The sequence below is a fragment of the Syngnathus leptorhynchus genome, chromosome 10, assembly GCF_054491065.1.
Source record: "Syngnathus leptorhynchus isolate UIUO chromosome 10, UIUO_Slep, whole genome shotgun sequence".
NCBI lineage: Eukaryota > Metazoa > Chordata > Actinopteri > Syngnathiformes > Syngnathidae > Syngnathus > Syngnathus leptorhynchus.
Window position 1 is genome coordinate 11,283 of NC_141204.1, and position 15,806 is coordinate 27,088.

Sequence of the window (15,806 nt, forward strand, 5' to 3'; positions counted from 1 at the left end):
CGAAATTCTCCCATTTTTATCCAACTTTGGGGTCAGCCATTTTGCCAAGTGCTGTTGACTGAAAATGACATCACGGTTGCCAGATCTCTCGTCACAACCAATGACCAATTTTCTGAAGCTGAATTGTGACGTCATTTTCAGTCGACAGTAAGTAGCAAAATGGCCACAACAAAACAAGTGAAGTTTGCCTACTTAATTTATATTCCACAAGCAAAATATTGTTTGGAAAAATGTGTTTCAACAAGTTGAGCTGCACACAACATATTATTATTGTGAATATTTTGGGGCTGACTTTGCCTTTAAGAATGCTTTTTGTTAGATAGCAATACAATGCTCTTAACTGCAAAAAGGAGTGGACCCAATACTTTTCTTGAAAATGACAAAAGACCGTCGTCAACAGACCAAGCTTTGTCTTAATGAATGATTTTCAGTAGAAATTGAAAAAAATCAATCTTATATTTCAATGTAATTACAGTCAGAAACACATGTTGTCTGACACAGAAAACAGGAACCTCGAGTGGACGCGTTTGCTCACTGTATATTACTGGGGGTGAGATGGGAGCAAAGTTTCGGACAACAAGTGTTGGAATGTGGCTGGCTCAGCCCATTGTGATGCACAATGGATTCTTCAAGGTGAAAACGTTGCCATCTCCATGGAAATGCGCTGCCATAGCTCCTTAGTCTGTTTGCCTCTCTTCAGGTTCTGAAGCACATCATTTAACTGCATGACACCCACGGGTGTGAGACAGAAAGCGGCTCTGGCGCTGCGGATGATGTTGACAAAGTCATCGTAGTCGGCGGGTGTCAAGTGAATGAGCCTGTGATGGATATACTGCAAAGAAAAAGGAGAAGGGCTGATTGTCAAACAATTCAACAAAAAAAGCACAAAGGACTCGTCAACTCCATTCCTTGTTTCTAGCGCTGTGTTGGGAGCTTTTACTATCACGATTTGGAGTAGATATTTATTAGTAAGAAAAATATTCAAGAACAGTCATATCACGTTTAGTAGTCGCTCAAGTGCAAGTGTATGGAAATATTGACTTGCAGTGTCAAGTTTTAGGAGAAAAACATAGTATGTCCTGAAAGAACAATTTGAACTAAAGGAAAACGCTGTGTTTTTCTTCAAAAGGGGTCTTTGGCCTGTTTGCCCTGTGTCACAAAGCCCCAGAAAACGTAGATCATTGGAACACGCAAGGTCCCTCTGCAGCGGTAAGGGGACGGCTCCTTCATCTACTGACTCTGAAAATGCTAAATATCACCTCTTTAGCAATCCTGGAATTTTGGTACCATACCTGCAGGTAGGAATGTTGGCAGCGCTGAACAAGCTGGTGGAAGGCAGGGGTTCTGAGGTGGGTGTGAAAGTGAGCAGGATTCAGCCTCTGAAGTGCCTCCATTATGATCTCCTGTAGAACAAATGGACTCAGGACACCTTTAGCCGCTCCCACGCAGAATTGGTACACATAGTTGACTCCTGAAAAAACACAATATAGTATATAAGTTGCTCAAGACAGTTTGATCAACATCTGAGGGAGGCTGCCGGCGGTGATGGCCAGGCAATGCAGAGTTTTGGTTTTTTTTTTTTTTATAAAACACAAACACATTGTACTGTAGTATTAATATCCAGAGACAAACAGAGCAACAACAAGAAGGTCAGTCTTTTGGTGGGTCGAAGGTTAAAGAATAATTAGCTCTGCCAGCAGCTATAAAGCGACCTCGCAGCCCTGGCAACATTGAGCAGGGGCTGTTTCATTAGAAGAGAGTGCAAGTCATCATTTTTGTAAGGCACGATAAACTACATGTGTGATGTGTGTGCCAACTTTGATATGTTTTTACGAATGTTAAGACCTTCAAAATATGCTTCTTTTTTTTTTTTTTTTCCAAGAAAACTGCATGGCCACGGCAACGGTCTCGGACAAAATAAAAACCTTTGCTCACCGAGTCTTGAAGCAAGTGCCAAAAGCCATTTGACGTCGTCTGTGTAGGGTGGGCTTCGGGAAAAGTTGTTTGGGTGATCATTGTGAGCTCTTCTTCCCAGCATCTCCAACGCTAGCATACCTGAGAAAAGGAGGTGGAATTTTCTTGTTATTAGGTTGTGTAGCCCTCTCCCCCTCTCTCTCTCCCCGTCTCCCTCTCTCCCTCTTCCTGTCCCCATCTCTCTCTCGCACTCTCTCGCTCTATCTCCCTCTCCCCGTCTCCGTGTCCCAGTCTCTCTCTCGCTCTCTCTTGCTCGCTCTCTTTCTCTCTTTCTAAGACAGTGCGCTGTAACAAAGGAAAAAAGCCTGCTGGTGAGAGGCCTAACTGATATAATAGACTAAAGATCGGCCACAGTTAGTATTTTTGAGACTTTTCCAGAATGTTTGAATAAGAGAAAACAATTCTCACCAACTCTATATGCAGAATGGAGATAATGCATGCCCTGCTGACTGATTGGCTGAAGGTGTTCATCCTCTGCGGAGTAGGAAGCGCTCGCCAGTAGATTCGGCTGGGAGGAAAGCGAGGAACCTTGGATAGCCTGAAAGGTGGAGCCGGTATGGAGATTGCCAACTAAAAAAAGATGACAGATGTGGTCAGTTCTCGGTCTCTAATGTACACACAAAAGCAGACACGGCCAGTCCTGACCTGCTACAGTCGAGTTCATTGGTAGACTGCTCTCCGAATGATAGGGATAGGCAATCTGAGTCATGGGCGGCACGGGGATTGCAGGGAAGCTCACAGCACTTGCTGCCATGGAAGGCGACGGAGCAGTAGCCACAGAAAAAGGATACTGGGCACCAAAAAAGGCTGGGTGGATACCCTGACGGTGAGACAAAAACACACGGCAGTGAGAAAGGAAGAAAGGAATTTGACCTCAGCTGTGTTAGGGATTTCGCAACTAGTATAGCTTGATAAATCATGGTTGTTGTTGGGGTTTTTCTGGGAGAGAGGGGGGGGGGGGGGGTGTTAAAAAAAAAATTAAGGGAACAAGGCAGGGACAGACTATCGTGTCATGAATTAGATCAACAACATATTACAGAAAGAGCCTCCTCAACTGGGAGAAAAAATTAAGGGAACAAGGCAGGGACAGACTAACTTGTCATGAATTCGATCAAGAACATATTACAGAAAGAGCATCCTCACCTGTGGGTATGCACCTCCAGACACAGGAAAGACAGCCGGTCTTGGTGTGTGCTGAAGAGGATGACCCAAGTACTGGGGGGAACAAAGGGGGGGACAAACTGTGGGCAGATGGGTTTGTATGGTGGCGTAGGGGTGAAGGCCATGTGTATGAGCATGAACCATAACCTGCCCTGACATGCCGTGGGACTGATATATGTTGGAACCCACAGAGATAACTGGTACAATAGCTGCCGCCGCCGCCGCTGCCGTAACTGCTACTCCGGCCGACTCGGCATTGGTCGTTCCGACCCCGCAGCTGGTCTCTGGGGTCCTTCTGCTGACACATCCCTTGGCCCCACATCGCCCCAAAGTCTCTCTTTGTTGGCTTAGGCCTCCTCCTATGATCGAATGTTCATACAGCCAGTACCACTGATGAGCCACCTCAAACAATACCTCGGGATAAACCCCTCCACCTTTAGCTGCTTCTTCGACAGCTACACAGGCTTTTTCTAGCATCGTGTTGTCCTGGGATGGGGGGGGGAGCAGACAAAAAAAATCAGATTAACTGCATCCATTTGTATTTTTATATTATTTTAGTCTGCCTTCATAGGCTCATTTTGGATTTGACAATCAAACTGACAACAGTTAGAAGAAACATTAGAGCACCTGTTCTTTGCACTGCACCAAGGCTCTCTGGATCTCATTCGGGTTCAGAGCGTGCGCATGAGGCAGGCAGCTCAGAGCCAGTTCGGCAGCTGCACGAACCATATTGAGGTCCCTCGCCCGTGAGGCCCGATCAGCCAATGACGCCACTTCTGGCGGTGTGAGGTGACCATCCCAACACTCCATCAAAATGTTGAGGGCAGCACTACCAATCTCCATAGCTTGTCCTGAAAGGGTAAGGTAAATGGCAAATGAAAAGAAACCCAAAAAGCATACACCTTGACAGTGAGTTAGAGCAGCAATTGAAATCCCCAAATTGTGTACTGGCACTGTCTACACTTTCAGTACATAAGGTTCACTCAACACGTCCGTCCACAATGTACCAAAACACACCAGTGATCCAGGACACATGTGATGAGTAGGTTCTGGACAGCCAGTTGGGAGAGACAAAGTTGTGGAGACCGAGAGCATATAGGCCAATCTCAAAGGCGCACAGATGAAGGTTTCTGTGAGGTCCCTGATGCACTCCGCTAACAGACGGCTGGGTGAAAATGGAAGTAGATGAGTTTCCTCCAGCTTTGATGAGCACCGTCTTTGCTAACTCAAAGTAAAAGTGAGCCGCGGCCTCTGAGGGCTGGTTGGGGACATGAGGCGCGTGGCATTCCGGACGACGTCCCTTGTATCTAAAAGTACAGAGGAAAATACATCTAGAATCATCTGACAATACCGTCGCTGCCAGGCTGGCGGGCAGGCAGCCAGGCAGGCAATAAGCGCTTACCTGCTGGTGTCCGTGCTCTTGGCCCTGGCCCCGCACCCTGCACGATTTGATCCGCTAGAGGAGGAGGATCCCAGTGAATCTGAAGACGAGCTACTGATGCTGTCGCTATCTTGGCCCCGACCCCACGACGTCGCCGTCCATCCGCCTCGTAATGGCCGTCGACTCAGAGTGGGAGAACTGTCTGAGGTCGTCTCCGGAGCGCTGCTGTCAATACTTGCCATACCTGTGCGGGCAGATTACATGAAAAGTGAATCTATTCTTTGTTGTCGTCATCATTCAACACAATCCAAAACATCAAGGCGGGGGTTAAAAATCTTAAAAGCGCATTGAGCGTGTTAAGTATCACTACGGTGAACGCTGACACTCAGCGACTTAGGGTTTTAGTGTGAATAAAACAACACGTGCTGCTACGATAGAAATATACAACAATCAAAATGAAACCAATTGCCAGTGGTACCAGTGTGTTTCTTCTTCTGTCGGGCAGGAGATCCCCAGCAACGTTGGCCGTATCCACAGCGTTCCCCAAGTGCCACTCTGCTCGACACGGTGTTGTTGTCAAGCTTGAATGTGCTTGACTCGCTTTGATAGTCACTTTGATTGCCTCCCGGGACTAGATGGAAGGAAGCAAAGTCGCACGATACCATACAAATCAACACGTATATTCTGAAGCAGCAATAAGAACAAGGTGGAATGGTTTGAATGAGTCAAGAACTGACATGAGCGGAACAGTTTAAAGGTGGAATGGTTTGAATTGCAGTCAAGAACTGGAGAAATTAGAGGGGGGAAAACTGAATGAGTCCATATACTTGTGGGTCTTGGGAGAATGGAGAGTTCTTGGAATAAGTAGGCATATCGGTTAAAATGCGTACAATTTAGAAAAGAAAAATTCAATTCTTCAAGATTTGGGGGGGAAATGTCGAATTTTTCATATGTGGCAACTTGGGAAATGGTGATTTGAATGAGCCTACGGTTGTGACTTTCTATTGGCAACGTTGTCAATGAGGACATTTTGCAAGGACCACATCTCACAATGCTTACCAAGATTAGGAGCGTTGCGTCCTGCAGTGCTGCTCTGCACCGATTTCTGCTCATCCGCCGGCTCTTGGTGAGCCAATGCGGCGGCGGCGGCGGCAGCCGCCGCCGTGGAGTTGAAAGATGTGCTTCCACACGAAGTCGAAGGGCCGTGTTTGGATGGGCTGCGTTGACTGGATGCTGCGGGCTTCTTGGAGTAGAAGGAACTCAGGGTCTGAGGTTTGTGTGTCTGACCCTCTCTGTCTAATAATTTATCAAGGATCTGAAGACGGACGGATGACAAAAGAGAGGATAGTGTTGAGTAAGCAAGGGAATGAAAAACACAAGCATGTACAAACAACCAAAGTGACATTTCACTCAAATGCTGAGCGGAGAAAATGGCTAGCGTCGTAGATCATTCTAAGAAGAATGGGGTGCATCAAACATGACGGAGAAAAGTGGAGCGAAAGCGGCTACTCTACTGGATATGGTTTTGTTCTTGGAACCTCTCCGAGCGGTGACCTAAGTCAAAGTCAAAAGTCAAAGTCCGCTTTATTGTCAATTTCTTCACATGCCAGGCACACAAAGAGATCAAAATTACGTTTCCCACCGTCCCACGGTGACTAGACACAGTACACAACATATGAAAGCGTCTCTCTCGTATATTGACAACCCTAACATGTACAGTTTGTCAGCACAGACTGTTTTTACCTTCTTGAGCTTGGTCTGGTCATCTTTATATGTGATCATGAGGGCCAGAGCCAGATCTCCCTTAACCCTTCTTGTTCCTTCACAAAGCAGAGGATGTTCTGCTTCACTTACTGTCGTCTTCATGCCTGCATACACAATGAAAGATGATTGGGTCTGGAGAAGACAAAAAATGTGTGAGGGACAAGGCGAGACGGACGTAAGGGGTGCTATTGGGATTGAGCCTATGACTCCCAACTTAATGACCCGCTGGATAAAGTGGCTCGGGAGGGGGAATTCTGGCTTTCTCTGCTAAAGCCGTTGACCCCGCCCGCATAAGCGGACGGAAATCCAAAGAATGATCGCTATAGTACATTGCACACACAAACGCCTTCATTCTAATGATGACACTACATATTATCATGTCGAATGCAAAATGACGAAGAAACAGCAAACTGTGAGCGGGGAGCATATGTACCGACCTAGTGCTGAAACAGCTGCATCAAAGCCAAGCTCTTCATCGCCCGGCTTTTCACTGCTGACCTTGCGACTGGAGGAGCTGCAGCCAGTTGGAGAGACAACTGCACAAAGACAAAAACAGGTTGTTTGGAATTTCTACCCCAGTAAGGCTATTTGACATCATAACAGACAAGGAAGATGATTTGTCAAGAACGAAACAGGTGATAACACAAACAAATAATGCGACACATAAACAGATGACGATAAATGTGGGAAGAATAATAACAAAAACAAATCATGCAACACAAACAGATGACGATAAATGTGGGAAGTGCTAGGCGTAGACTGAGCCACATTCGGTTCTTACCTGGGGCAGAGAGGACATCAAAGATAAAGCTGGCCAACATGAGAGGAGGGACCGGTCTGTAACCACAGTAGTTTCCATCTCGGAGTTGCACGGCCCTCTCTCTGATGACCGACATTTCCGGAAGACCCATGGGAAGTTTCTTCAACAAAGCCACAATATCTGACTCTTGGTAAGCCAGCTTCACCTGTTTAATTCACACAGAGTCAGTCCGTCTTCTACGTGAGATACATTTGTTTGTTTTTATGGCGTTAGATGGGGGCCCAAAGTTTAAAACTTCAAACTCAAAATGCATGTGTTGAGCTTGAATTTGGAAAGAGAAAAAAAATGGCGATGATGGTGTATTTCAAGGCAAAATCATTTTTTAAAAATGTTTTTCATCTCATTTTGATTCACTTTGGGAATGATTTGAAAGAAATGATTGATTGAAAAATAAAACAGGAAATACTGATTTCATTATTCTGCAGACAAATGCTATCTGAACAAATCTGCTTCAAAGCAAACGTAAGTTCCCTCCCTCCCTCCCTCCACACTTGAAAATAGCTGTAGCTGATTGACCTCGAAAGCTTTTGTCGAAGCTGGCGGTCTCTGGAGTTCCAAGGAGAACATCCCGGTGTTGAAGGCCAGGTTATGGAGCTCCGGTCGATCACTGAGTACAGTGATGAGGAAGGCCGCTTTTGAAAAAGTGTTGGTGGCTACCTGAGTCTGACGGCCTGTCGACACTTTATTCTTCTTACCCTAAAGAAATACAAAGGCAAAGATGAGGACTTTATACATCCATAGAAGTAAACATACTACATTTGAAATGTATTTGAAATCATTTTTGTTTTCTACACAATGAAATCTCTACAGTCCAAATCACAAGTCGTAGCCGCTACGACCGCCTAACGACTTACTAAGCTCACTTACCTTAGTCTGTGGCTGCTCCACTTTTAGGTCCGGAGGGTTGGCCAGGAGCTCCTTTGCTAAATCCACGGCCAGTCGACACGCTTCGTTATTATATCCGTGAGCATGTAGCGACTCGGCACAGGCAAACAGCACCTATCCAAACGACGGCATTTTGGCACATGCTATTGAAAGAACACCATATCCACTCGTCCCTTAACAATCATTTGTTCATGACCACATTGAAACTCAAATCACTTGTGTCTCCAATCCGCTTTATGAATGGAAATGCCATCAAAGTGTTCCAGCAACACCGCCAAAAGTATGTACCGTCATCCATATTTCAAAATATTAGACGCATACATGTGTTCAACCTTGATGTCAGAAAATGAAGTCATTGTCTCACGAAATAATAGTTGGACTCACCTCCATTCGTTCCTCCTGCTCTAATGGTTTGATCCCTGCAAAGATGTCGGCCCCGTCTTCATGGCTGTCAGCCAGCTGTCTGTATGCTCCCTCTTCTGAAGCAGGGCTCAGGTAGTAAAGCTGGTAGTCATCTTCACACACAACTAGTCCACCATTTGACGCTTCCGCTTCTTTCGGAGCAATTCCACACACAGCGGCTTCTCCACTTTCTGCTTCTGTTCCAGCACGCATTTCCTCCTCAAGCCCACCAAGAGGCTCGGGGGAAGATTCATTGCACGAAGTGGCAAGCGGCCGGTCACCGTGAACTGGCTTGACAGCTCTGGTCTCTTCCGAGCCCTCCTGTTGCGCCCGGTACTCGAATTGCTCGGAAACATCAAATACAGCCGCGTCTGACTCTCTGAAAGCGACGCTGGCGTGACTGCTGCTATGTTTACAATCCAAAATGTCGCCATTCTGGCACGAGTCTTGGGGCAGCGGAGCGTTGGAGGGAAACATCATCGATGCTGGAGGAGTATATTCAAACGTGTTGCTTGCCTCAGCCCCCAAAGTCAGACTACAGCCATCGTCAAGGCTGAGTTCAGCAAGGTCTGGCTCCAGAGAGCTATCCTCGCTGCTGGTTCTCTGTTTAGCGTTGATATTTTGACATCCTCCTAGAATAGCCCCCTTCCCAAAGCCCTTCATCAGTTTCAACTTCCCCCCGGAGGTGCTACCTGTTCCTTTGTAAAAGCACTTTCCTTCTCCATCTTCCAGAGACAGTGAGAGACCCCCTCCTCCCAGACGAACCAACATAGTTCCCCCGCCGTTGACTGCAATGGCCTTTTTTTTGGTTAGCACCATCTCCTTTGGCCTCACTACAACCTCTTCTTGAAACGACGACCGAGCGCTTCCTCTCGAATGAAGATCTGATCCTCTTAGTTCCGAAGATTCCCTGACAGCCGGTGCCGCCGCGGAGGCTCTCGCTGCTCTCTGTTGCTGCATTCCGCGAGGCCAGGACAAGTTGGCTGTCTTCTTTTCAGCGTGACAGCATGTGATACCTTCCAGAGGGTAGGCCATTTGCCAGTTAAAATAACATGACTCCACAGCAGGTTTAAAGCCCTGGAAGAGCTTGTCCAAGGACTTGCGATGTTGCCCACGCTTCACTATCTCTATAACCTTAAGGTGCCGGTGCTTCAGATGACTTGCCAGTTCCAGACGCCTAGGAGAGAAGGGACAAGATGTATTTTTGTCAAAAAACAAAACAAAAAAAACAATCAATCGTTAGGTCACTGTTGTTATGTTCGGGATATTCATAAGGCTTAGTACGTTCGTAGAGCTCCAGTCCAATGACAATTGCTGCCATCGTAGATGGACGGCCATTTTGAGTTGCACGTCTTGATTTTGTTCGGGATTTTTTGAAGGGGAGAATAAAGCTGACTGAACAAAACAAAATGTATACATATGTGCTTATGCAAATCATCTGACCTGCAGGGGCTGATAGTGGGGTCTAGCACTGCTAGTTTCCACAGAACCACAATTTCATCACACATGCTGGCACAGGCGTGAGCCGCTACATCTGATTGACCGTTGGTTCGTCCAGTGTGTCCGCTGGCACTGCTGTGTGATGCAGACGTCCGAACACTATACCACCAACTGATGATCTGGAAACAAACACAGCAGACAAATATTCAGAAACAATAACAATCAAATAAGCACCACCACAATTCCTACAAGAGCAATAGGGAACTCGCAGCCGTCGCCGCCCGGCCCCTTCAAATATCTCGTCGAAAATGTCTTCGCTCCTCTGGCCCTAATCCAAATGTTTCTATTTCAAATATTACGGACCTCGCAGAGCTCCTTGCGCAAGCCCGAATAATTCCTAGAAAAATAAACAATCAGGGGCCGTTGTTCAGGCTCTCGCAAGCACGGACGATGTACCTGTTCATAAGTCAGGCACTGCTCAGTGAGTATCTCGAGGAGTGGGGCAGCATTGCTGTCTCGTCTCTTGAACATCTCTCTGACGATGGATAGAAGGTTCCAGATGCCTTCTGGCTCTCGGCCTCTTAAAGGTCTTAGCAGACAGGCCCATTCGGCGGCAGCCGGTGGCTCAGTGGAAGACAGATACATGGAGTTGACGTCGCTACGAACACAAAGGCACGCACAAGCGATTAACAGCAGAGTCCGACTTAACGGCCGCCGACGTTGAATCGGTGTGTCGAGGTCTTAAAGATGCACGTGGACACGGCGGGGACAAACGACTACGCGTGCCCGAGATCCCTCAGGCGGCCTTTGGATTTGTGTCTTCTGACCATAAAGGTGGGAAGAAAATGCTTCATGTCAAACTTAGCACATTTTGGAGTTGCTATCATACAGTACATTATGCTGCATATGGAGTTGTAAAAGACAGTTTCATCGGTAGCAGCGCTGCACACGGCTATCGGCGGTGTCGCCATTCGCAAGTGACGAGGCATTGTTTTCTTAGCATGGATTGCACTTTATACAAAGAATAGCAAGAATAAGATGAAAATATTCAACTTTACGCAGAATGCGCACCACAGAATCATTCAAAGAGTTAACCCGAGTCGGTAAACGTTCACCGACAATGAAAACCTTGATAGTGTGTTTCCATTTGAAATAAACAACCTGAAGACAACAGGTGAAGGTCCGCAGAATTTATGCAGTGTCTTTTTGATGTTGTCACTCAGAGTGGATTCATCCAAATACCAGGTACTCTGATCAGAAACCGATGGTCCAGCTGTGGGGTCTTCAAGCGCACATGCACACACACATTTTGGGTTGATTGTCATTATTTTATTGCTGTTCATTCAGGATCAATTTGTAGTAGTCTCATATATGGGATGTTTTGGGCTAATTTACCTGGAGCTCCACACAAGGTGTTGATCGCAGTAGACTGAGAGGATAAGAGTTCATCAAGTAGTCGTTGGGCTGTGGGTAGAATCTGGAGAGACAAAGCCATCCGACGCACAAAGTACAATGAACGGTCTTGGCATGCCCTAACGCTGGCACAGACCACACTGCGCCGGAAAGTGACAAGTTATATTGGATTTGTTCCAAATTCATAGCAGCATAAAGAGAGGGGGGAAGACATTAGATGTAGAACATTATATGACAAAAAGACAGGAAATATAGTCTGGACCTCCGGTTCTGGGTCATCAACGACTCTATCTGTCAGTCTTTGTCTTTTGACATCATTCGATACGGCTTCACAACTTTTCAATCAGCCTCTCGGCCATCGCCTGCAACTTCTGCAGCAATTGCATTCTCTCCTTTTAGTTGCTTTCCACTCAAATGATTTGTTTTATTGAAATGAAAACATACCTGTTGAGGTAGCTCACTAATAAGATACTGGGCAAATTTCTGCAGCTGATCCCTCTGAAGCCTGGACAAAGACTCTGACACCGGGGCCCTCAGACAGACAGCTGAAGCCTGTCGCGAAAGCCAGAGTTAGAGTTATGCCATCCCTCTGACAAGCGCCGGTCGAGAGGCAAGCGGCACTTTGGACTTGGACTAACTGCAAACGCTTCATGGAAGACTGGTGACAAAGGAATGAATTACTATTTAAAAGTGCTGTGGAAAAGGAGAGGCTTGACTTTAGCCAGGTGCCTAAGATGAAAAAAGATGGCTTTAACAACAGCGCCAATTTGCCGCTCCAATTTTTTACTCTTCACTTTAAGACCCAAGTTTGACAATGTTAGCTTCGGATAAGGTGACGGGGTCAACGGGATGGGATGGACGACGATCAACTACGATGGTAAAAATACCTTCTAATATGATGGTGATCATTTGCTTGAAATATTTCATGTCAGCCATGCTTTTTTTTTTTTTATAACTTACATTGTGAATCCTGAACAGACAGAGTGCCACCACATGGGCACACCATTTTGCCCCAGCACCACACGTGCAACTGCAGGAAGTGATGCGACAGCGATCAAACATTACTGCCACGTTGTAGGTGCCTCTAGACTGTCCAGACTGACTGGGCACCACACTTGCACTGAGGTGGAAACCTAACAGAAATGGGGGGGACACACACACAACATTGGCACTGTGAACTACTGAAACGTCGTGTTTTCAAAAATCTTAGCATAAAACAGAGCAACCAAATATAGTTACATTAACAAAAACAAAACACACACACACACACATATTGCATATTATTGCAAATATATATATATATATATATATATATATATATATATATATATATATATATATATTGCATACATATTGCCGCATTGCAAAAGTGCGGCACTCCTTCATGCATGTCTATCAAGTGTGGCAATATACACACCAATTTGCAGAGGGTCTTTTACGGCTCTGATACGGTGCAACTGCTCACCACGCTGAAATTCATCAGGACTTCCGTTTGCCAGGCACGAATACAACCTGCAATCAGAGGAAGTACACATCAAAAAAGGAAATTGAACAGCAGCGCCTAGTTGGTAATGAAGTCGTGCAAACACCGTGAGCAAAAGTCTTGAAACATTTTGAGAGCCATCGTGTCAACACGTACAGAATCATTTCAAACAACTCTAGAAATGATGAATAGAATCATTTCAAACAACTCTAGAAATGATGAATAGGGCCCGGGCAGTGACATCTGTGAGATCCCAATTGTTTTTGTAGGAATTATTCCTCATTAGGGCCCGAGAATCAACCCAGATCCAAAATGATGCCGTTTTGGACTTGGCCGAAAATTCATGAATCTTTGCATCCACACCAGACCTGAGAAAATATTGACGGTCAGAGCCCAACTCTGCAGCGACTCGTCTGGCTTGCAGCTGGCTTAATGCCAGCCTGTGAATGATACCAAAATAAACAATTACAACAACAAAATATTTTGCTGCGGGCGGTTGGCATCCTAGAATGTCTGCAATGCGATTATTGTTCTGTTGTGGCGAGCGCCCTTCCCTCTTCATCAACGAGAGGGATGCCTCCCGCCTGGACAAACTGCTGAGGAAGAGGGGTTCTGTTGTGGGCGCGAAGCTGCCTGGTCTGACGGCGGCGGCAGAACAACAGGTGTCAGCCAGGTTGCTGCTGCTGCTGCCCATCAAAGACGACCCCGACCATCCACTGTACGCCACCGTCTCCGAGAGGAGGAGCAGCTTCGGTGACATCTCCACGGAAAGGAGGAGGAGATCATTTCTCCCCCGTGCCGTGAGACTTTGGAACTCGACGTGGGGCAGAGGGGTGTGTGCGCTCACGCTCAAATTGATCTGGGTTCCTCACGTTTAACATGAAGTCTGTTTCATTGTAAATTGAAAGTAAAGGTTTTTGTTTTTTTAGTAGTTAAAACAGTGGCAGGTAATCGCCAGAGTGCCTCTGCACCTAACTGTTGACTTAACGATGCTTGCAAGTATATACAAGGCTTTAATCAAATCGGATATTTCATCCGTTGGACTATCTTTCTGTTTCGACGGAATGACAGACTGACGACTGACAGGCAGGTGGAGCGATGAAATTTGTCGACAGAAGCGCAGTTAAAATAACTACGGTGCACTCACGATTACAGTTTGGTTTGGCTTGAAATGATGTTGAATTGACGATGGTCAAAGGATACCCTGGCCGCTGACAAATGCGGGCAACGGTTACTGATGGGGTCGACTACTGTGGAAGTTTTACGCATCCAAAAATAGGGATCTCACAGTGTTTGCTGCTCCACTCAAATAATGAATCATTCCATTTATTGTTGGGACCTCGCAGCATTTGTTGCTTGGGGCCATAACTAGATTTCTAAAGTACCATTTTTAAGTGTACGTCATGGGCCCACCTGATGTCGTCCTCATTTTCAGGGAAGCTCCAGTATGCAATTCGTAGCTGAAGTTGTTCTGGCACAGGGGGGTAAACCTTCTCCACTACCTCAAATGGGATGTGAAAGGCTACTTGTTTGGCTGACAACTCCACCAATGGAATTACCTGACCATCTAAAAGAAAAAGAAAAAATGACATTAGGCACGATAAACACATTAGTATCGTCTTCACGCTATATATCGCCATGTTGTCCAGCTCGAGAGGGGACTGTACATTACATAAGCCTGAGGGAAAAAAACAAAAGCCTTTGTATATCACACAAAAAGGAGAAGAAGAAAAAACGTTTCATGCAGTGCAGTCAGGCAGGCTTACAATTTAGGACAGCAGCAAGAATGACAGAAGTTGAACTTAAAGAGTCAATGGATAGAAAATAAAATCGCTTCCCCAACCTGTAGCCCTCGCAGTCGGAGATGCGGCTCCAGCAGATTGCTTCTTCCATCCCCTCCAGTTCTGGCAGAGGCTCTCAGCCTCAGAAATGAAAGAGCACAAAGAGTCCTCCTCAAATCGGTCAGAGTCTTCAAACGAGAATCTCTCCCCCTCTTCCCACTCGGCAAACATCAGTTCCATTCTGGCGACGATCAAGATTCATCCGCCGGCCGGCGGATCCGTCACTTGAGTTCTTCTTCACTTCTTGTCCATTGACTAAAATATCCAATGTTTGGACTGGTTTTTGTGTTTCATTGTTTGTTTTCTTGGGACGGGGACGAATATGACGTGTTTCTAAGCATTTGTTTCTATAAATCTGAGTACCTGTCCGGTTACAGTCTCGAAGAATTTACCATTGCGGGTTGGTCTTGCTCAGTTTAGGCCTAATATTAAAATAAACAACTGGTATTTACCTCAATGCAATGACAACGTTGGTGCTATACAGACTTCATTCACACATTTAGACCATTCCGTTGAAATCTCAGGTTTTGCTTTCGACAGGCTATTCCTTTACGTTGTTTCGTTCCCACCCAAAATGATGCGTTCCGTTTCCGTTTGACGTCACTTCGGCGTTCAAAGTGTTCCCGTGTCGAAAAACAAGGTGTCTAGCAAATGTTTTGTTTTTGATTTTTTTTTTTTTATCAGATTTTAAGTCACCACCAGACTAATGTTTCTATTCTCCTTCTTTTTTCTTCTTCTTCGTCTCTTTTTTTTTCTTCGTCTCTTTTCTTCTTCGTCTCTTTTCTTCTTCGTTTTCTTTTTTGAAAGCTTTATTCATATACTCGATACGATAACAAAAACACAACGCAACCGAAACAAAGAATACGTCTGCAAGGGGCTATCCACTTGTCATAAGGTCAGATAATCGGTGATGGATACATTCAAACCTTTCCGTTTTGATACAATGAAGGGATTTCAGATAGGTCGACCAGAAAGATTGTGAGAATGGGCGGGGACTTGAGAAGTCTGTGAATAAAAAAAACAACTTTGCAAGACAGAGAATCAGGCTATAAACCAGCTTGTTGTAGTCAAGAAACGTTCCAAATATCACTATGAGGTCTCTTGAAATAGGTGGAACGTCAAAATATCCCTGAGTCCAGTCATGCGCTCTCATTTCAGTTTTGTTTCATAAGTTTATTGAGCAATCCAAGCTGACAAACAAAACATCAATATATGAAAACAAAGGTTTTTTTTTTTGTGCTC

The 15,806-nt window shown here is 45.6% G+C and overlaps 1 protein-coding gene across 3 annotated transcripts; it reads right to left on the bottom strand.

Moving 5' to 3' along the window:
• Window positions 1-433: 433 nt before the first annotated feature.
• zswim8 (zinc finger, SWIM-type containing 8) lies at window positions 434-15,458 on the bottom strand. 3 transcript variants are annotated; one of them, XM_085922468.1, is made up of 27 exons: window positions 14,567-15,458; window positions 14,137-14,290; window positions 12,658-12,752; window positions 12,201-12,373; window positions 11,685-11,792; window positions 11,223-11,304; window positions 10,989-11,109; window positions 10,284-10,485; window positions 9,831-10,006; window positions 8,370-9,564; window positions 7,968-8,099; window positions 7,617-7,796; window positions 7,062-7,245; window positions 6,718-6,816; window positions 6,260-6,384; window positions 5,576-5,831; window positions 4,995-5,147; window positions 4,538-4,760; window positions 4,153-4,442; window positions 3,763-3,986; window positions 3,570-3,621; window positions 3,118-3,494; window positions 2,620-2,794; window positions 2,383-2,544; window positions 1,936-2,055; window positions 1,293-1,471; window positions 434-832 (listed from the first exon to the last, which is right to left on the bottom strand). In XM_085922468.1, the coding sequence occupies exons 1-27, from the start codon at window positions 14,742-14,744 to the stop codon at window positions 629-631; spliced, it is 5,619 nt and encodes a 1,872-aa protein (XP_085778594.1). In that variant the 5' UTR covers window positions 14,745-15,458; the 3' UTR covers window positions 434-628. The 3 variants fall into 3 exon arrangements, with proteins under 3 accessions (XP_085778594.1, XP_085778595.1, XP_085778593.1); XM_085922469.1 differs by having other exon boundaries at window positions 3,118-3,189; window positions 3,325-3,621; window positions 14,567-15,456; XM_085922467.1 differs by having other exon boundaries at window positions 3,118-3,621; window positions 14,567-15,456.
• Between the last annotated feature and the right edge of the window lie 348 nt (window positions 15,459-15,806).

Bases quoted from the DNA above. Each gene is read 5' to 3' on its own strand.
- zswim8 (XM_085922467.1), bottom strand. From the start codon at position 14,744: ATGGAACTGATGTTTGCCGAGTGGGAAGAGGGGGAGAGATTCTCGTTT. The intron at 5,832-6,259 runs GTAAAAACAGTC...GTCCGTCTTCAG, and splicing joins ACCAGACCAAGCTCAAGAAG to ATCCTTGATAAATTATTAGA. The intron at 5,148-5,575 runs GTAAGCATTGTG...CCTTCCATCTAG, and splicing joins ACGCAACGCTCCTAATCTTG to TCCCGGGAGGCAATCAAAGT.